General features: G+C 39.4%; 1 protein-coding gene across 1 annotated transcript in view; it reads left to right on the top strand.

Moving 5' to 3' along the window:
• The first annotated feature begins 203 nt into the window (after positions 1–203).
• PAPOLA (poly(A) polymerase alpha) overlaps positions 204–22,577 on the top strand; it is a 31,529-nt gene continuing 9,155 nt past the window's right edge. Inside the window, exons 1-13 of the mRNA XM_075192276.1 lie at positions 204–374; positions 6,759–6,926; positions 8,133–8,199; positions 8,888–8,969; positions 10,022–10,131; positions 11,438–11,491; positions 12,585–12,696; positions 13,484–13,573; positions 13,666–13,804; positions 14,357–14,429; positions 14,796–14,916; positions 15,248–15,332; positions 21,525–21,578. Coding sequence (XP_075048377.1) covers positions 367–374; positions 6,759–6,926; positions 8,133–8,199; positions 8,888–8,969; positions 10,022–10,131; positions 11,438–11,491; positions 12,585–12,696; positions 13,484–13,573; positions 13,666–13,804; positions 14,357–14,429; positions 14,796–14,916; positions 15,248–15,332; positions 21,525–21,578 — 1,163 coding nt within the window. The 5' untranslated portion in view covers positions 204–366. The remainder of the gene's footprint in view (positions 375–6,758; positions 6,927–8,132; positions 8,200–8,887; positions 8,970–10,021; positions 10,132–11,437; positions 11,492–12,584; positions 12,697–13,483; positions 13,574–13,665; positions 13,805–14,356; positions 14,430–14,795; positions 14,917–15,247; positions 15,333–21,524; positions 21,579–22,577) is intronic.

Raw genomic sequence — 22,577 nt, 5'->3', positions numbered from 1 at the left:
CCATGGTTAGTAATTACTTCTGTCTATCACATCTAGTACAGATAACATCAAACATTCCTAGAGAGCTGGATACAAAGCTATTTCGCAATGATTGCTGGGAGTTTCGTGTCCTCATCGCTTAGAGCAGGACTACATCTCCCATCATGCCTCACCAAAAACATGGGCGTGGTTTACCGCGTGACGCAGGTACGCCAGTACGTTGACGTTGCTGTGGTAGCGGCGGGCGCCATGTTGGGACAGACGGGAAGCGTTTAGGCGGCAGGTTCCGGCCGCTCATTGTTGTTTTTCAAAGCCGGGTGTGTTGTGGGGGGTCCGCCGGCTTCCTCATGCCCAGGGACCGCGGGCGGCGGGAGGAGTGAGGTCGCCATGCCTTTGTGAGTAATCGGTGGGGGGAGGGGGAACTGCTCGGTCATGACGTCATTACCAGGCTCCGCCGTCGTGACCCCACCATGGTGCCGCCAGCGCTGCCTCAGCCGGGATCACGGTGCCGGCCCTGTGTCTGGTTACTTCTATCAGTAATCTCACCGTGTTATAGGGTCTACTGGTGGTCTGTGCCTTCCATCCCCAGGTCACATGGGGACACATCTGTTACATGGGTGACACAGGGCACATGCATAGGTTACATGTACATATATAACGTAGGGGTATACCCATAGGTTATATGCATACATACAGTCATCATCCTCATCTGCTTTTTATATAGCGCCACTAATTCTGCAGCGCTGTACAGAGAACTCATTCACATCAGTCCCTGCCCCATTGGGGCTTACAATCTAAATTCCCTAATACACACACACACACACACACACACACACACACACACACACAGACTAGGGTCAATTTGTTAGCAGCCAATTAACCTACCAGTATGTTTTTGGAGTGTGGGAGGAAACGAGCACCCGGAGGAAACCCACGCAAACACGGGGAGAACATACAAACTCCACACAGATAAGGCCATGGTTGGGAGCTGAATGCATGACTCCAGTGCTGTGAGGCAGAAGTGCTGAACACTGAGGTGTAAACCCAAAGGTTACATGGTTATATACATACATGTATAACATAGGAATATACCCATATGTGACATGGTTATATACATACATGTAGCATGCATAACATAGAGGTATGCCCATAGGTTCTATACATACGTGCAGCCTACATACATAACCTAGGGCTATACTCATAGGTTATATACATACATGCCGCATACATGACAGAGAGGTATACCTATAGGTTATATACATGCAGTATATATAACCTATGGATATACCCCTATGTTATGTATAGTGCATGTATGTATATAAACTACAGGAATATGTCTAACATAGGGTTATAACCATAGGGCAGCATAGTGGCTCAGTGGTTAGCACTTCTGCCTCTCAGCGCTAGGGTCATGAGTTCAATTCCCGACCATGGCCTTATCTGTGTGGAGTTTGTATGTTCTCCCTGTGTTTGCGTAGGTTTCCTCTGGGTGCTCCGGTTTCCTCCCACACTCCAAAAACATACTGGTAGGTTAATTGGCTGCTATCAAAAATTGACCCTAGTGTCTGTCTGTCTCTGTGTGTGTGTCTATATTAGGGAATTTAGACTGTAAGCTCCAATGGGGCAGGGACTGATGTGAATGGGTTCTCTGTACAGCGCTGCGGAATTAGTGGTGCTATATAAATAAATGATGGTAGATTACATGGGTATATACATACATGCAGTATACATATCATAGGGGTTCTCCCCAGAAAATGTTTCCAGCCGGTGCAACACTTTGCAGTAATATTGAAAAATTGCCCACACCTGCCAGGACTGGTCCAACTGGTGGTCTAACACACACTGCTGGCTGTAGTGCTCACATAGTGCCAATTAAAACAGGAGAAATTATGGTTTATCCTATTATAATAGAACTCTGTTAGGCTCAAAGAGCCAGCTGGGTGGAGCTCCTGGGAAATGGGTGCTGGGGAGAATACTGACCCGTAGATTACATGGTTATATTTATGTATGCAGCATATATGCATAGCATAGGGGTGGTATACGCATGGGCTGCTTAGCTGCACAGCTGGTCTATGCACATAGGTTGGGTGCACCAATGTTTCCGTATGTCCCATTTTAGATTAGCATTGTGATTTTCATTTGCTGTTATGACTATAGTATAATTTTGCACATACTCTCCAAATTTTAGTTTGTGATTAAAAATAAACGTGATGCTGATGTGAGTTTCTATCGCACTATTGTCTATTGCATATGTATTATTTATTTCCTATTAAAAATGAAACCCTACTTAGTTGCTGAAGATTATGTAGTAAGTCCCAAAGGTAAATAGTGCTTGTTCCTACATCTGTGACCAAGTTCTACCATATACACATATATTCCAGTGTTATCCATATCTGTTGGTAAAGAGGTGCCTGATCCTCTTGGGCCACCTTGTTTTCCATTTTTATTCTGTACTGAATTGATTTGTTTTTTTTTATTTTGCAAAATCCGGATTCCTGGAAAATTAATGTGGACAACTGTCTTCTGATTAATCGTTATAGAAAAGTTACCTCATGATTATCCATTAACATATCAATCAATAAATCATAATAGGCCCTTATTGGTTTCAGCTTTAAAGGAAATCATGTGCTATTGACCTTTCTCTACATAGACCTCAATCAGGACACAAATAGAATGTAAACATAAGTTATATTAGGGTGGTGGGAATTAGTTGCCATATTGAAGTAAATAATAGAGAAACTGGCATTTGAACAGAGGAGGCAAAAATATAGCCATGTAAAAAACATACTCCTATTCTGTTTGCTTTGAGGGAGGGACTCTTATAATTAAGTATAGATGGACCCAATGTGATTAAACAGAAACTTGTCCACACATTCCCCCCCCCCCCCCCTACAAGCTAGTCTTTTGTTTAATGCTCCTTACTTTTGTTTAATTGGCTCCAGAAGCATGAAAGATGATGCTGACACCTTCCACGCTGTTATGCAGTATTTTGTTTTATAAACCTCTAGTAAGGCTAAAAACAAAGCATTTTAGATGTGCAAACCAACGAGAGCAAATTATTACTAAAAATGGAATTGACACATCCATTAGAGCAATAAACTAGTGGGAGAATGAGCATCAGGGGAATGAGGAGTATGAAGAAAGAAGTCACACTCGCCATTGTCAAGGCTATCAAAGTTATAGTGGAGAGGTGGGGGAGTCCTAATGTGTGCCCACCATGGCGCTCGTGCACTGAGAACTTAGCTGGGGGGGTGTTGATAATCCATGTGATGCTTTATTTTGTGCCATATTCTATTTATTATGGAAGAAAGCAATGGCACTTCAGGGTTCGATCTGACATTTTATGGCACTTTAAATTGTGCCAGATAAATTTTTGTATGTTCTTAGTGGTACCTGGGTTTGGCCACAGACAAAGAGAATAAGACGTTGTGTTCAGCATTTGGGTTTTAGTCATCTTGTAGGCAAGTGAATGTACCTCTTCTAAAGTAGGTATCTGGTTTGGACATTCCCACAAAATATCGAGCGGAGTGCCCTCTGCCACACATCCTTCGGCACAAATTGGACTGTTAGGAAATATTTTGTGTAGTCTCGTGGGCACAAGGTACCCACTTAGGATCTATGCCATGAGTTGAGAACAGTCCTCAGGAGTTTGACCTGCTATATGCATGTTGTACATTTTACTTACTGTAAGATTTTGCCAAAAATATTGCTGTAGCAGCTTATCCAGATGACATGCCTTGTGTCTGTCACAATAACAATAGAATATTTCCTGGAGAATGACGATTGGTCGGTGATCTCAACGGGAGTCATGTCCTCTGTGTATTAGGTCAGCAACGTTGTAGTTGTAGGGGCCTCCTGCTTTATTACTAGCAAGGAGCAAATTCTGGAGCTAACCATCCCCTTTACAGGATTTATTCACCTTTAAAGTTATAGTGGGGCCATATGTGTATATATAATAGCTTTGCCTAATATACCCATGTGGCAGTTTTAATCCCTGCATTTTAAAGATATTGTAGGTCTTCCTCTTATTGCCGTCCGGTCTTTGGCATTGTTCAATATCTTGAAATTGCAAAAAACCAGGTCCGTGAAATCTAAATCCTGCCTTAAATTGCTGTCAAAACCTGAAGCATTTTGTTGACATTTGTCGGATGGTTTGTGGACAACTGACATTCCATAGCAACATCTGTAGCCACAGAAACATTCAGCACACTATAGTTTGTTTCCGTTTTTCACAGATGGTGCTATGAAAGGTGAGATAGTTGCAGCAGCAGTGTGTTTCTGATATTTTACCAGGTGATTTCAGCCAGAAGTTTTATTTCAAGTGCAAGGTGTCTCTTCAGTAAGCTGTAGTACCCAATATAATGATTTTTATTAGATATTGCAATAACCAATTTTTACATAATGTGATCCAAAAATAGCTATTTTAAAATACCCACATGTATTTTTATGTATCTTATTTAGGTAACATACTGGAAGAAATATCTTTACATCAGTTACAATAGACACCTTCCTGATATTAGCTCTTCAGTTCCTTTCTTGCAGTTTCTCAAAAATGTATAAAATGTATTTTATTTAAGGTTCAACACTTATAGGGGGGCATCTCTATATTTTTTTCCTTAATGCTGTTTAATGATTGGTTCATTCTCAGCACCCCACATATTACCTAAAAGAGAATTACACTCAAAACGTTTTTTTTAAAAAAAAAAAATCATTTTGATTGGGTGAGTAAAAAAAAGTCACTTCCCTGTGCTCCATTGATCCCCAGAGTCCCACAACTGTCCGAGCAGAATAATAAATAAAATAAAAAAAACACACTGGTAGCATTGTCAAGGTCCCTCCCACAGAGCTTCAGATTCTGATAAGACTCTGAAATTCATGGGGGAGGGCCCATGACAACTCTTTTAGCAGTTTAAAAAAAACCTGGCACGAGTAGAATCTCCCAAGTAATTGTTAGGGGCATCTGGGGAATGCAGAAAGCTGACTTTTTCTTGTAGAACTTACTGTATAATTCCACCCACAATTCCATTTTTAGTTTTGGGTGTCTACTAAAGAGATGCTACCTAAAAAATAGTTTTTATATATTATAAGCTTTTAAATAAATTAGACAATTTATAAACTTTTAACAAAGTTTATAAATTGTGAAATGGTGTTAAGTTTCTTTTTCTGCTTGAGAACTTTGTGTACACTCCTACAATATTTCTTAATGAGCCTTACATGACTGTCATTACTATGTGACTTAACTTGCTCTATGACTCAATGATAAAACTGAAGTACAAATTATTTAAGCTTGTGTACATCTGAGCATTGTCTGCAGCTCATGCACCGTTGGCAAACCTTTAATCCGCACATGAGCTTTTACTAAGCTTGTGTGTTTTTATTTTCTCCTGAAAAACACCAGCAAAATCATGACCTTTTGAAAACGCTGTTTCTATTGAAAATTGCATGCAGTGTTCTCACAGCTGAAGCAGCTTCCATGTCTCTCATTCACTAATAGGCCTCAGCTACTAAAGCTCCAGAACTCTGCTTGTGCGACACTAGCTTAAGAATATCATGTTGTAGCTGTGTGATTTCATTTAGGGCTCATTTTGACCCCAAACACAGCTAGGGCAGAGCTCCTCAATATAGGACATGTACCCCCAGAAACGCTTCAGTTGTACTTCAGCTATAATAACAGCTATTAGTAAAGAATAGACAAACAGAAATCAGAGTGGATATTTATTAAATATTTACAGACATAATAGGATTATTTATAAGTTTATAGATATGATGGTGTACACCTTAGTTGAGTTGAGTCAATATCTTTTAGATTTTATAGTTTGCTGATGAGTTCTTTAAGGTAGAACTTGATACTCTTTATTATATTGTAGGAAGTCCAATGCTTACAGAAGAAAGATATTGTGTGCTGCGTATGTACTGGCATTGTCATGCTCTTAATTTGCGTTAGACATGCAGTGACCAGATATAACATTGTCAGTACATATTTGCATGAACAAAATAACTTCCTCTTTTGATGTTAGAATTGCAGATTGAAAACACTTGTAAATTGTACATAAATGCAATGTGATTTTCCTTTCAAATGGGAGTGTATAGCTAAAAGCAGTTGTAGCAGACCTCTTCTGGACCCTACTCTACTCCAGACCAAACAGAAAATATATCCACATTAGTATTAGTATATTTTTTTGTATTCTGGTGATCAATAAATATTTAAAATGTTAAGTAATTAACTTCTGTATCTTCTTACTGCTCTATGTAAAGTTATTATAGTTTTGAAAAAATTGAAGGAAAAAAAATGTATGGTTGACTCAAATGTACGTTAGCGGTAATGTTAATCTTTTATATAGTTTACACTTGAACAAAAGGCAGGTGCCAACAAAATGTATATATAGTCTACAGGGTGATATGTATTAAAACTGGTGCAAAGATAGGTGCTGTTAAATATAGCAGCCAATGAGATTGATTTGTTTTTATTGAATTAGAAAAAGAAAGCAAACCCGATTGGTTACAGCACCTTTTTGTGCTGTGCACCAGATTGCTTTAATGACCAATGCATAACATTTGAACATTCCGCTACTTTGCATATTTCTTTAAATGATAAACAGACTTGATTTTATCTGCTTACTTATGAACTCCAATATGATTGTTAGACTTTGGTCTTATTACTGCATCTTACCAAGACCCTGCTCCTACAACCTCACAAGGACGGTCAGTTTAGTAATTGTCCCAGGTAGAAGTATATTTTTCCCTAAGTGTCTGTTTTTGGTTTCAATCTTTCTCCCTAGTCCACTGGGAAACCAGGGAACACAGCAGCCGACACAGAAGAACTTTGGTATCACCTCCCCTATCAGTTTAGCGGCACCGAAGGACACGGATTGCACCCTCACACACAAACTAATAGACACTTTAAAACCTTTTGGTGTCTTTGAAGAGGAGGAGGAATTGCAACGGAGGTGAGTAAACGCTTGGTCACTGGAATGACGTGCTGGTTTGTTTCTATTAAATAGCTGCAGCAGCTACTGATATCTAAATGTTGCATAAAGTTCCCAGAGCTAAAGTTACTGTAAACATTTTTTTTTGCATGAACATCAGACTTAATGATGTGCAGAGAAGAGTCTGTTTCCTCAGCTTGTAGCTGTTTGATATCTCTGTGGAGCGTTCAATGAATCATGACTGCAGCATAAACCATGTAGAAGAAGGAATTGGATCATTATGATAAAACTTTTAACAATTCTTGCTGTATTTTAGCTTACATGTGACCGTGAATGCTGACACAAGCTAAAAAATACTCGTGAGGAAAATATATACAACTGCAGCTTTGTATTTCTGGGGGAATAATGTGCAGTTGTCTGATTTTAAATTTACAATACCCAGGTAGTGCTTTTATACAAGTACTGCACTCAAACGTATATTATAAATGTTTTTTCAACGGAGATTACTTTAAAGGGGCGCATCACAATTACTTGTAGATTTTGACAACAGCAGGGCTTACCTGTCTGAAAGAGGGCGTTTCGGGCCTGGTCACATGATGATCTCGTCCAATCCAGGGATTCTGTATGCCCAAGTACTGCTGCCATATGTTCCTGGCCAGTTGCGATGAGTATTGCAATGCGCCTTTGGTTTCTGAAGTTAATGAAATTAATAGTGCGTTGGAACGGTGCCTCTAGTGGTCAATTTGTCATAAAAGTTCTGTTTTACTAAACACTAAGGGGCAGATTCAATTCCCCGCATTGTTCTTTAGAACAAAACGGGCCGCACACTATTATTACTACAGTAATAGATGTGCATTTTTACCGTTGGTACGATAACTTCAATGCTGATTTTTGCTCACGGCTCTGAAAAATCGGTGTTAATATTACCGTACTAACGTTAGTAATGCGTGCACCGTGTTCTAAAGAACAACGCGTGGAATTGACTCTGCCCCTAATTATTACTGTGCAGAAGTAGGGATAGTGCATATTACTGTTGTGTAAATTAAATATATATTTTTTTATTTATAAAGCACCGCAAGAGTTCTTCAACCCAGTATTATCTCATCATATACAGTTTCTCCTTGCCACACTTACATTCACCATTTACAGGTTATTTTGTAGGCTATTTCTTTTTTACTTTAAATTAAGTAAAAGCTAATTTTTGCCCCCTTTTTTTCCTGCGCACAGAATTTTAATTTTGGGGAAGTTGAACAATTTGGTGAAAGAATGGATTCGGGAAATCAGTGAAATAAAAGTAAGTTTGGACCCGTAAGTTGTATAATTATTTGATTGGAACGGTTTCTAGGGTTCAACTCATGTTGCTGTTTGATGAAAAGGGGGCATATTTATACATGTAATAGAATGGTACATACCTATCATAATACACATAATATATTACATACCTATCATAAGTACAAATAGAATCTTCTGTTTGTCTAAGCTGATATTAGTCACAGTGTAGACGGGTCTTTCCAATGCTTTGTAATGTTGGATATGTGCACTTATCGGACAAGTCATCCTCATGGCTTTAGGCTTTCTTGTTTGACGTAAAGATGTCTTTAAGCCAAGTGAAAAAAGGGATTGTTGTCATGCAATGCACAGTCCAGTTATTGTCTATATGGGATAATCTAACTATAGGAAGTCACCAAAGAGTTATGTGAATAAAATGAATGTATGATGTTGTATACCAGGTAATTAAGAACCAGTTACAGAAATGATGTAATGACTTGTAATGTCTGTAACTTACAGTAGGGGGCACTGTATTCCTTCTAATACACAAGTTTCCCTAATTAACAGGAGGAAACTGAGGACACAGGAAATCACCAGATATTATTTGTGGGAGTTTCTACATGTACTAACTTCTTTTCTCTATATGTTATTTTTCTATTCGATAATTAAGCAATGTGTCTGCTACCTCTAATATTACTACTTTATCCCACCAGAATCTACCGCAGTCTGTAATTGAGAATGTTGGAGGCAAGATATTTACATTTGGGTCATACAGATTGGGTGTCCACACAAAAGGTACGGGGCATGGGTTACATATTTTTTCTGTATTTGAATAATTGCTATCTCCACTAACCCTGTTTACAGAGGTTCAGGTGATCTATCATTAAAAATGATTTCCTACTATTGATTTGTTTACAAAGGAAAACTATTGTGAACATCCTGGAATGTTTCTTTTCCCCCTTGTAAATGACACTGGTTTTGCATCGGCAGACAGTACAGGCCACAGGATGGAGCCATACTTTAGATTGTTTCAGTCCATGACCTCTATTAATGCTGAATATAGAACTCTCCCCTCTAGTTTCATGCAAATAATGCTGTCTGGAGTTCTGCTATATAAGCCACAGTAGAGCTGTTTAGTATCCAGAGATCACGTTAACACATGTACAGGCATTACTGACTCTTTGCAAACCCCTGGTACTCCTCCATATCAGTCCCATGAGTGGTTCATGCAGCCCCCCTCCTGCTGTGGCCTCACACGCACTGGGGTTAAATCACACGCATTTACCAGCCTTTAATGCTAATACAATGCATGGAAATGGGACTAACAATTTTTTCCTATGGCACCATACACACTTGCCTTAATAATGTTCGGGTGCGTTTCATTTTTCTGAACGTGCTTGCTCCTTTCCCTTGTGTTTACCACTGGAAAACACATGTGAGAATATTATTTGACCTCCAGGGACTTTCAAAACGCTAAAACTAATACTTGTATCAAATGCATTTTCACTTGTTTGAGTCCATATGCGTATTGTTTTACCCTGCATATAATGGCTTCTCCACACTGTGTAGGTCAGTATTGGCTAACCTGTGACACTCCAGGTAATGTGAAACTACAAGTCCCAGCATACCCTTCCAGCAATAAGCTGCTATATATTTGCAAAGCATGCTGGGACTTGTAGTTTCACAACACCTGGAGTGTCACAGGTTAGCCAACACTGGTGTAGGTGATGGGTCTCCTGAACTTTATTGGAATGTTCTGATTTCATTACCCGACACTTTACATCCTTGTTGGCTGTCCTGAGTGACTTTGCCTTCCTGTAGTATTGAGTTGTCTTTCTGTACATCAGGTGCTGATATCGATGCATTGTGTGTGGCACCAAGACATGTCGACAGAAGTGACTTTTTTTCATCCTTCTATGACAAATTGAAACTCCAAGACAAAGTTAAGGACTTGCGTGTAAGTTTTCTCTATACTCTCAAAAGTTTAATCTCTCTGTTTTTGGCTTGTTCTTCCAGAACTAAAGCTATAATTTAAGTATCCTCTTGCTCAAGTGACGGGTGCTAAAATTGTTTTCCCCTGTTGTGATAGAAATTGCACATACAACTTCACCGTTTATTGTTCTGTTAATAGATAAATAAGCTTCTGGAGTTGTTGAACTGCATCTCCCAGTGTGTGAGGTTTGCAAGTTGAATAGAGGTTTTTAAAGAAAAGTAAAATTTCCCTTTGTGCGAACAACTGGATTGTCATTGTGCACTGAATAGTAGTATGGACATAACTATTAAAACTGTATATTGTGAGTTGCATCACATTATAGAAATCACATTGTGAGAAGTAAAACTACTTCTTACAATTGGTACAAAAAAGGGGAAGATCGGGATAGGTCGTGCTTCCTTCAAATATGTAAAGCAGCCAAAGGATAGAACCTGAAAGTGTATGAAGGGAAATCCCTACCCTCCCAGGATAGATTCTCAATACAGATTGAAGCAGGTTCTGGGCGCTGAGGTACGTGACATGAAAGTTAGGGTGAAGGTAAATGTGAAATTAAAAGCACTTTATTTGGTACATACCACGTTCCGGCCGGAACAAATAGTGTATTATGATGACTGGTACACAATAGCGTGGCAAATGATAGCATATGCTTACAATGGTACACAAAATCATAACCGATTGTAGAAACACATGCCTGTGAAAAAGGTTGGATAATTGTCAGCAACAAGTCTCAAAAGTGAATTTCATACAGATACACTGGTGCATGAAAGCAATGGCAGACACTAGTATGCAAATGTGGCAATTTGCTATACTGTTGTCACCAGATAAGTTAAAAGTTCTGATAGGAGCTGTTCAACCCGCTAGCTGGGTGTCTACCAAGTCCATATATAGGTGTAAAACCGATAGTACTTGTATTGATGTAAATAATAAAGATCCGGGTTGTATAAAAATAAAATTGGTAAATGTGAGAAGTTCAAAGAGGACTTAGAGTGCAAACGCTGTCATAGTGGTCCGGTCCAGAATGGTGATCCCTCCTGGGGTACCGAAGCACCCTTGGCCAGGTGTGGAAGAGCTATGCAAGAAGTAATAACGTCCAATTGTATGAATCCTGGCAATATTCAGGCAATAGTAACCAACGCGTTTCACCCGTAGTCAATGACAGTGGGCTTCCTCAGGGAGTAGTGTAGTACTTCTTACAATTATCTGTGATTTTGTCTTGTTTTAACTTTTTTGTTTTATTTATAAGTGTTTGTGTTTTTTTACTCCCCTTTAGTCTGTGGAAGAAGCATTTGTACCAGTGATTAAGCTTTGCTTTGACGGGATAGAGGTAACAGTTACTATATTTTACTTTTTGACCACATATAACGGGTTGAGGTATTTTTGGGAGACATGATTTGTTTATTTTTCCTTTCCCTGAATATTTGGACGCAGAGTGGCGTTACACTGGCCCTTTTCCAGCTTCAGAAGCACTCGTGCCTAATTCTGTAGCATTTTTATGCCATTGGGAAAAACGTTGCTGTTCAGATCACCTCTTTTAATGATCGCTGTGTGACAGGGCATGCTGCAATATAGAGGGTTTCAGTGGTAGTGTGTTCACGAGTGCTTTAGACAATGCTGCTGTCAGTTTGGTAGCCCACTCAAGCCGTTAAATGATTTCTATGTGGAACAAATAACATGCAGCGCTTTTAAACGTGAAGTGAAAGAGCCTGTGTGACGTCACTTGATGTATCTTGACATTGAAATGAACACGTTCTGGTGTTTTGAGCCAGAGGGAAGCTAAGAATAAGCCTATTTGTTTTTTCTTACTTCGTCTTCTCTTGTTTATGGAACAGAATGCTATCATTAGTATTATAAAGGACAAGTAAACCTAAATTTAAATGCTTATGTAAATGACCTCGCCGCTAAGCCCCATACTCACCTGGCTGTGGAGAACTTTCCTTTAGAAGCCCTGCTGGTGAAACATCCCCCTATGTTTGGCTCATGCGAGCTAGTGACTGCTTACCCTAATTATGGGCGAGGGTGCGCAGATAAGGACGGGACCTCCCGTCTTCATCTGCGGTGATAGGTCATATGCTATACAGACTCCACGAGGAGACATGCAGTGTCGATTCTCCCATTTGTATATACTGGCAATGAAGACTGTCTATATGCCAGTGTGAGCTTGCATAGCTTAAGTACCGAAGATAGGCTTTGATTGGAGAAGTTTCTCCGGCAGGGCTTCTGACTGAAGGGGTGTAGGAAGGGGGGGGGGATATTTTAAGAAAGGGAGCTCTTTAGATAAAGACTGATCCATTAATACATTTTTGTAGTGGTATAGTGTGTTCTGAATGCAGGTGTACTAGGTTTGCCCTGTGATAGTCGGGCTTCAGCCATCTTCATCTGATTCCTAAGGGGTCATCTTTCTCCAAATTCTTTTTCAGATTGATATTTTATTTGCTAGACTTGCACTTCAGACAATTCCTGAGGACTTGGACCTGAGAGATGATAGCCTGCTGAAGAATTTAGACATAAGATGTATACGGAGTCTTAATGGTAAACATACTGCATAGCTTATCTTCCATTGGATGTTGGTAACGCTCGCTGATAACGATCAGGCAACGTTCTGACACACATATAATGATCATGTACTGTGGGTGCACTGTTGGTGTTCTGGGGGGGAGAGAAGGTGTGGTCTAATGTTGGACACTAGCTGCATAGACTATACCAGTTGTTATGGGCTATATCATTTGCTTAATCCCCATCCTGATATATGCACTCTGCTCACCTCACAATTTTTCTTTACAAAATTGCTGGCTCTAACTTTTGTCCCTTTTCTCCTAGATTTGGGATGTATTCATCCAGCCCTGTTTTATAATTGTAGCTGTCTGTTTTTACTGTAGCGACATTCCAGAATTACCTTTTTTAAATGCTTGTAAATAAGGTATTCAAGTCTCTATTTAGTTTATTTCCATTTTTAGCCTATGTTCTTGTACACACAAGTAACATTTAATCTGCGTCTCCTCCATTGTGTTTTGTCAGATGAATGGAGTAGACATTGATTGTCACATAGTGATAATTGACCTTTAGGAAGTGCCAGTGTAGTGTACAGAGGGAGCATGTCTACTTTACCCATCCCTGTTAGTCAACCACTTTGCTAGGATGGCAGTGTGCAGAATATTTGTGTATTCATTGTCGTTAGTGTCGATCTCTCATGTTTAACTATGAACAAATGAAAAGGAGGCAATAGTTATTAAAGTTGTTTGTTGTGTGTCCTTTAAACACAAATTAGAGTGTAAATGTTCTTCCTTAGGTTTAGGTCAATATTTTATTTTATCTACAGGTTGTCGGGTAACTGATGAAATCCTCCATTTAGTACCAAACATTGATAACTTCAGGTTAACCTTGAGAGCAATCAAGCTATGGGCCAAGCGTAAGTTCCTCTGCCAAACATACGGTAGTTATAATGTTTGCATTAGTGCTTTATAAGATGGGTTGATCTCCATTTCGTTTTCCTTTCTTCAGGCCATAACATATATTCCAACATCCTGGGATTTCTTGGAGGTGTTTCCTGGGCTATGCTGGTGGCGAGGACATGCCAACTGTATCCAAATGCAATAGCCTCAACTCTTGTGCATAAGTTTTTCTTGGTCTTTTCCAAATGGTGAGTTTATAGCAGAATATAATTAGTTTTGTGGTGTTTTTTTTGTTTTGGATTTTATCATTTTTATGTTGTAAGAAGTCACGTGGCGGAAACTTGTATATATTTGCGGGACGTAGATAGTTTTTAAGACATGATTTTGGGTCCAGTAATGTGATTTATTAAATAAGTTATGTACTATGCAGGTGTAAGGGTCTTGTTATTGGGTTAACAGTAAGTTTACACTGGAGGATTGCGTTTATTTTCTTTATGTACCTGAAATACGAAGGATTAGTTTGACTGGTAGAAACTCTTAGCTTATAACCTTGGAAGGTAAAATGCAACAGACTGCTTATGAGCGCGTTAATAATTTAATGTTGGAAAAAGGACGAGAGAAACTTTGTTCATTTAAAAAAATGATATAAACAAAATAAACTGTCCGTTTTCCATTTGTCGCCCTGCACCACTGCCCCCCTGAGTCTCTGCACCCATCAGTCAATGCTTCCACCTTTCTTCTACAAACCACTCTTTTACATGTAACATTCTATCCTTTTATTTCTTTCTATTCCAATGCAGGGAATGGCCTAACCCGGTGTTGTTAAAGCAGCCAGAAGAGTGCAATCTTAATTTGCCTGTGTGGGACCCAAGGGTAAGTAAAAATTTCTAATGTACTATAACTGTGAACAATTTAATGCATCACTGAGATCTTTAGCTCTTAGGTACCGATTCAATTGCCGGCAACGTGCCGCCAGATTTTGCGGCAATGTCTGGCTGCGCTCATTTCTATGGTACCCGGAACATTGCTGATTTTCCTGTGGGGTGCAATGAGAAATCATCAGATGCATTGCCGTGGAGTGCCATCATGACTATACCAGAGACACTCAGCGGCACATTGCCGGGAATTGACTCAGCCCCTTACACTTTACAATTGTTCTGTAAAAACAGAACCACTGTACCTGAAACCTGTGCTATTTTGTCCATTTTAAGTAAATGCAAAAGTTTGATTTTTCTGTAGGTGAATCCCAGTGACCGGTACCACCTCATGCCCATCATTACACCGGCTTACCCCCAGCAGAATTCTACCTACAATGTGTCCGTTTCCACACGAATGGTGATGGTGGAAGAATTCAAGCAAGGTAGGTTCACCTGGCATACAAAGTAACAGGCACTTACCTGATGGAAAAACTAGTTGTGCGTCCGGTCCCAGTCAGTGTCCAGCATTACATCCAACAGTCATCCAAGAATATTGAATAGGATGTGGTACCATAATTGCTTACTACTTACACCGATTACATATACTTTCAATTTGAGATCTCTGCACCATTTGTATAGTCTCTTCTTGCTTACCGCCACCCATCGTTTTTTGGACTCTTTACAACCATACACCGTTATTCTGTTTTGCAGTTAGTTACTTTACATATTAACTTTTAAATCTGCTCCATTTATTTCCCCTGTCACTTTCCGCAGGGCTGGCTATAACCGATGAGATCTTGCTTGGTAAAGCAGATTGGTCCAAACTTTTTGAAGCTCCAAACTTCTTTCAAAAATACAAGTATGTATATTATAACTTGTCTGCAATGTTTGGGGGTGGAATTAAAAATAAAACGAAAATAATTCCTTTAATGAGGTATGTGTGGACTATACTTCTTTTTCTATGACATTATAGAGGAGTTTGCCAACCAGTGATTGTTAAATGATCAAATTGTTCCTCTTGTGTTGAAAATGAGTGACATTAAAGTACACTCGCACGTCCTTAGTAACCTACTCTTATCTTACCTGAGAAATATTGTTACCCCTTGGCAAGTACACACTCAGCTGGGACTTGGTTTGAATACCTGCTTCTGTTTGAGTGTTTGAAGTAGGCGGTGTGGATAATTGCCACCTTGCTAGATTGGAGTCCTGCAGTGGTATAATAGGTGCTTTGTAGAAAAGGAGGGAATTCCAACTGGTAAGCCAAGTGCTTGGTTGACCATCCACAGATGGATGGACTCTTCCCCTATAGTGGTTTCCCCTGCAGAACTTCAGTGTTGGGGTAATAGGTGGGCTTTTCATAATTGAGGGTTATTTTGGAATATAGTGGTTGTTTTGAAATGGAGACATTCATTCTTTCATTCCTCTTAAAAGCTACAGTGATATGGGTCATATAAATATATGTATGCTCACGTGTCTGTCTCCCTCGTTTATGTTGCTTTACATGTTACTGACATTAGAGAGGTTCTGCTTTAGTTGTGGGAAGAGGAAGCTGAGTTGTAAATACCATAGACAATGTATTTGTTTTGTGGTGACAAGTCTACATTAAGTTGGATTTCTGCAGATCCTCCCAACACTTTTTGACCGCTTATTGTAGAAGGCAAAAGTCAAAATGTAATTGTTTTATATCTTGATAAATGAATTACAGTGTGACACAACAAATATGGTAAAGACATTATAGGATTTTTTTTATTTTATTTTTTTAAGGTCTGAAAACTTCAATGCATCCGAAATTAAACCTAGTTTGATCTGAACCAGAAAAGTCTCTTTGGAATATATTTATCAAACCACCTAAAGTTGGAGGTTTTGCCCGTAGCAACCAATCAGAGTCTAGCGATCACTTTCTTGTAGTGTATTAGATAAACCAGAAGTCTTATTGGTTGCTATGGGAAACGCCTACACTCTTCCTTTTTAGAAGGTTTGATAAATCTATCCCTTTAACGATCCTGCCACCCATCGTCATGGCAAAAGCCTTTGTAGATCAGGACAGAAAATGTCTAAAGTGTTCTCTAAAAACCTATAATGCTCTGCAGGTAAATGGATTTTCGTAAGGTGGCCCTCGCTTTGGCTGGGGCCCCGAGATGCTATATGTACAGGTTTTTCTCCAAGGCTCCTCTTTTATTCACAGCCTTGGCCAAAAATGCCCATACTTCCCCCTCCGATGTGATTTAATTTTGGTCAACAAAATTATTTTTGCCGGTTCTGTGTTATAGAGCTGGCTGAGCCCCAGGGGCTTCGGCTGGGAGGGCGGCCACCTTAGGACAACAATTGGTGGTAGGTGCAGTTTTAAAGAACATATTATTCACTTAAAATTTTTGTTTCGATTTTTACAAGGTACAACATTTTTTTCCTGCCCAGATAAGAAATTCACCACAAACTAAATACCTAGAATATTTGTATAATCTCTATTTTTAATATTCATTGGTTTTTAGACTATGAATGTGCGTGGGTTTTGGTTTTTTGTATTTTTTTAAGCCACAATTAATTTTTCATATGAAGTTCGAACCACTGAACCCAACATACCAAGTTGTGTTTTATGAAAGGACTAATAAGGTTCAGAAATATTCATGTAATGGTTTTTAAGCACTTTTATCAGAATAGAGTATATTTGAGAAAGTTCTGAGGAGAGATTTTCCTACACACAGCTGACATAGACAGGAATCGTGTTGAAAGACTTTGTCGTCAGCCTCTGTCACCTTTAGCCAAAAAAAGCTGTTGATACAAAACTGTATCTTGCATTTAGCTGCATAGCAAATCTAGATGCAATTTTAACTATCAAGTTCTGGCACAGTATAGGTCTTATAACTAAAAAATTGTTAATATTGGTAACTCTATTGTATCAGGTGACTTATAACTTGAAGCAGCAATCCCAATAAAATCACAAATCACTGTGGCAAGCTATAAGCCTGTTTATGATGTATAATTATGTGCAGGGTAATAGACTACCATGGCAACCACAGTTACATGGCCCTTTGGAACACCCATTTGACCTTTGTCTGATCTGTACACTGTGATATCATCCCCTCTGCCATCACATGATATGCTCAGTTCTGTAACCCTGTGGAAGCCATACTTTGCCATTCAGAGAGGAATTGAAAATTATATGATGTAGGAGTATAGCTAAGAATAAGACTATCTGGTGCATGCTTTAAAGGTTATCTTGCTATTTAAAGGGGGGAAAAATCGTGTGGGGGGGTTGCTGCTTTAAGTGTACTGTAAACACATGGTCGTTACATTACAATATATGTGCATATGAGGACAATGTAAAAGGTTTTTTTTTTTTTTTTTTTTGTTTTTTGGTAGTGTTGCGGGGGTTTTTGTACATCACCCCCTCCTTAAACACAACACTTATGGCTTAAAAGAAAGTTTCAGACTTCCCAGGATCTAGGCAACAATTCTTCTGGTTGTATCACAGGCAGCCACAAACTAACTCAAACTGGACCTGTATTGTGAAGGTCGGGATAGATAAGAATTACAGAATACTTTTTCTGTCTAGTATTGTAGCTTTTTACCCATTTATTTTCCCATGTATAACCAGCTGGCTTTACCCCAGTTAGTAATCTGGAAACCACTCTATATAAGACATGGTCTATTTATTCAGTCACTGAAGAGTACAACCCCGTCTCACAAGTAAATAAATCTGGAGAGCAATTCATGTAAAAAAAAAATGGTCTTTAACTTGGGGTTTCAGTGAATACATTTTCTGTTAAAGGTTGACAACTGGCCTAGTGATTTTTGCATGAATCATTACTATACAAAAACATAGCTATTCTTATTTTAGTGCCGGATCCCATGTAAAATAGCCTTGTATAGTGTTTCAAGAATGCTTAACATCACAAATATTTGCCAGAGCTGCTTTTGAATTATAGTCACCCTAACTTCAGTTTAATGGAGATGCTCAACCTTTGAAGTTGGCTATCTGCTTCCTAGAAAACTGTTTGCAGAAATGTGCAATGAAGCCTCACCAATCACTGTTCACCTCCGACCGTTTTCCATCGAAACCAATGTAAGAATAAAGTTTGTCTTTTTAAGACCACTGTGCATGTCAAATCTCAGTTGGTGTATTTTAAAAATCTTGTGGTACTGGATACAGTTTGAAGATATCAGGGACACTGAACACCGGAAAGTTGTATTTCTTGATTTTGGGGAGGTGATATTTTGGGTTGATTTGCAGATTGGGTTGGTTTGTGCGCTGTATTTTTTTTTTCTCTCTCTGTATATTAATAGATAATAAATATTAAAAAAACAAAAAAAAAACAACAAAAGAAAAAAAAACAAAAGAAGAGATTGTGTCTGTGTTTTGTTTCAATCTTTTAGTGGTCTTTTAAATGCAGACCTGTATGTGTCATATTTTGGTGACTAGTTTCTGTGCCCTGAACTATACTATGTACTGTAGTGATCGTTGCCTACAACGGACAATTTCTTGGTCTGATAGCTCAGAAATCTGCAGGCAGCATTAAGGGCCAGCAGGAATACAGCTGAAGTAAAAATGCATTCTTAAAGGCAGTTATATATTTTTCTCGTAAATTACTCCGATATTATGTAGAAACTACTCAACAAAGGGCAATTAGTGTATATGGGGGGGGGGGTGCTAAATGGGCCTAGGTATGCAGAGTGGCTACTTGGTGGTCTCTTTTTGCAATTTATAAAAGGTTTACATTATTGCCTCAAAGGCTGACATAGAGGTCATGCAGTCAGCTGATCTTAGGCATCCCTCCCCTCCCGTTCAGGGTGGCAATGTGACGTTCCACTGTCTGTCCCCCTATTCCTGAGGGAGAAGTCAAGTGTAAATTCTTTTCCCCAGGGACACAGACCAGACCACCCAGGAATGTTTCTGCTCTTAATGTTGTCTTGTTGGGAAGAGCAGATGGGTTTATGGGTAGAGCAGCAGTTGGGTCCTTAACTCCCCTGGATTCCTGTGACATAGGCGTAAAACAACCTAACTATTGTGTCCCCTTAACTGTCTACAAAAAAAGTAATTATTGGCAATTACAAAATAAAAAAAACCCCTCCTATTATAAGGAAAGATTGGTATATTGATGCTGCTCAGTGCAGTAAAGCACACACATACACAAATGACTGGTTCTAGCAGGAAACAATATATCCCACTGTTTCCTGACCGTTTAAAATGCAGTCTCATATGGCTGTTTGTAGTGACCTGAGATGTCCTGCTGGGTCGTAGTGCTATTTTCTGTTGCACTTGACACATTAATGAGCTCTAATTATTATTGTAAGGTCCTGCACTACCAGCAAACATAAAACTGGACAATATATGATAGACACAACAAATGCAGACATAAAGGGTAGGGAGGGTCCTGCTTGTGAGTTTTTACAGTTTAGTGGGAAAAGGGCAGAGCTGAGACAAGAGGAACGAGATTGGGGCAGCAGTAATGGTGTGTCAGTGTCTGTAGTATAGATGGGCACAGGATAGGAGCTAGTTGTGTGATGTATACTTCCTGCTCACCTACAGCATTAATAGTTTACCTATGCAACATTCAAATATGGGAGGCCCTTGGAAGCAGTGAGCATAACAAAATCCACCAGCTTTAATACAAAAGATTTAGGGCCTGATTTTCAGTTAGGATCAAAGCAAAGAAAATGAGTAACTTTGCACCTGGGCAAAACCATGTTGCATTAGAAGGGAGGTAAATTTAAAATGTAGGGACAGATTCATAGTTGGGATACGGCATGTCCTAGATAAAGTTTAATTTCGTTGTGTAAAAATAAAGCTATAAAGTATTTGTGTGCTACATGAAAACACAGCCTGTATTTTCCTTGCATGCAAAAAAGTCAATTTGTTCCCCTTGCATGGTAACATTTTTTGTCCATGTGCAAATTTGCTCCTTTTCTTTGCTTTGCTCCTAATTCAAAATCAGGCTCTTAGTCTTGACGTTGTATATTACATTCCATGATCCTAAACTGGTGGCTCCACAGGTCAGAAATCAGCCTGTGCGAAATCTAAAGTTGCACATTTAAATGTTTATAGTGTGAGTTAAAACCTGCTAAATGGTACATGTAGCAGCTCATAATTAGAGGCATTGCACACAGACTGGAAGGATTAGCTTTGCTTGTAGTTGGAGTCTACAGGGGTGCAAAAGGGACTGGCAATTTGTAGACAAACAGTATTGTGATATTTTTTTTCTTTAACCATGGCTCATGCTGTTGGGTATATTGTGTTGTGTAGATATTCACCTTACAGTTGAATTTGTTTCCTTAGAATAAAAAAAAAGTACCAGGTAAGATTTGTTTGTATTCTCCCCTCCCCCCCCCCCCCCCCCCCCCCTCCTGTTCTCTACCTGTTTCTACATCAACTGCTGGGGGACCCCACCCCGGGGTCAGAAGTTGAAACACAGAGCTGCTCCTCTGTACATCTACTGCTGCCCCAGATCACATTTGTTTCCAGTAGGAAGAGGGCTGGATTCGGGTCTGAGACCGTCTATCGTAATGTCATTTTTATTTTATTATGTGTGTCATTGACGTTGGAAGACTCCCAAGTCTCACAGACCTGTGTAACATGGATTCTAAATGTTTTATTCCATACGTTGAAATATCAATGGTATTGTCGTTACTTTTGTTTATATAAAAGTAAACCAAGCCCCCACAATAAACGAAAATTCTTATAAATCCATCTAAGAGCCTCTGTTTGTAGATGTAAGGAGTGATTGGCAGTGACAGGTTGACAGTCGAGTTGGTTGCAGATATCTTTTGTAAAGCCGTTCATTTTCTAATGGTCTTATCTAGCCGTTTTATGTTGTGTGTAAATGTCCTGAAAGCTGTGAGCAACTTCTAAGTAGATAGTTGCTCACACATTAAACAAGAGGTGGTAGTGGAGGGCGAAATGTGATTTTAAAAGGGATTTTTTTTTTTTACATTATTGGTCTGCTTTACCAGATGTTGTATAGGTTGTCTTGTCTGTAAATGTTATGAGCAATCTTGACACCATAAAGGGTAATGGTGCTTGTACTCGTTAAAATAGTTGTCTTTATCTTCAAAGGCATTATATTATTCTTCTCGCAAGTGCGCCAACAGAGAAGCAGCATCTGGAGTGGTGAGTACAGACCCGCTGGAACCATGATGGGAGGACACAAGGCTGTTTCACTGAATCTGTGCTCTTCTGTCTCTGTCATATATTACCTATTGCCCAGTTTTTGGACTGCTCCTTTTGAGTCGAGTAACTGGGGAAATTGCACTTGGTTATATGGTAGCTGCAAGGACCTTCTAATCCTATTAAATACCATATTCCCTCTGTATTATGCAATTGATTGGTCACAACTATATAATTAGAGGCGGCAGAAAAACACTTTAGTCCATAACTTTTAAAGGACCCCATAGGTCTGCAATTTAAGTTGCTTTAATTGGGAGCATGTAATTATCAGGCAATTGGTCCAAGTGTGTAGCCCAAAACCAACAGTAATGCTTGATAATGATACATTTGATTTTGATTGGATTTTCTGAAATGTTTAATGCGATTGGTAGATGAACATAGATGACCACTATTGACCTGTGGGACTTCACTGCGGGAGACTTACAGGTTGCGGGCCCTCGGGTTAGTCTCGCTAGACAACTGTTGACCGGAGTGGTCAGATACAGGCCGCGGTTGGGCCTGGCAGCTCCGGTACACCATCAGAATACAAATCCAAGGGCAGAGGCAGGTAACGGAGCCAAATTTCAAAGTCACAATCAAACTATCATGATCAAAACAAACTGGGTTGGTGTACAGGGATGCAGTCAGAACAGAGAAACTCTACTGTAGGTACACAACCTGCTGCACAAGTGCTAGTGAAAGGGCATATTGGAGACCTAATTGACATAGGCGTGTGGTCAAACACATACGCACCTCTTGGTATTTGCAGGCACGTGCACCTATCGAGCAGTGCTCAGTGCGTGAGAAGCCAGATGTATAGGAGCCCAGCATACTAGGCACACGGCATACTAGGCACACGGCATACTAGGCACACGGCATACTAGGCACGACATGTTGCAGATTGATTTGTGTTGCTACGTTTTCTTGATACTGTGCGGGAACCTAGTGCATTATATTGTTATT

The sequence above is a fragment of the Mixophyes fleayi genome, chromosome 12 (genome assembly GCF_038048845.1).
Source record: "Mixophyes fleayi isolate aMixFle1 chromosome 12, aMixFle1.hap1, whole genome shotgun sequence".
In the NCBI taxonomy this organism is placed as follows: Eukaryota; Metazoa; Chordata; class Amphibia; order Anura; family Limnodynastidae; genus Mixophyes; species Mixophyes fleayi.
Note: the sequence above shows the minus strand (reverse complement) of the source record. Positions and strands in the feature narration are given on the sequence as shown.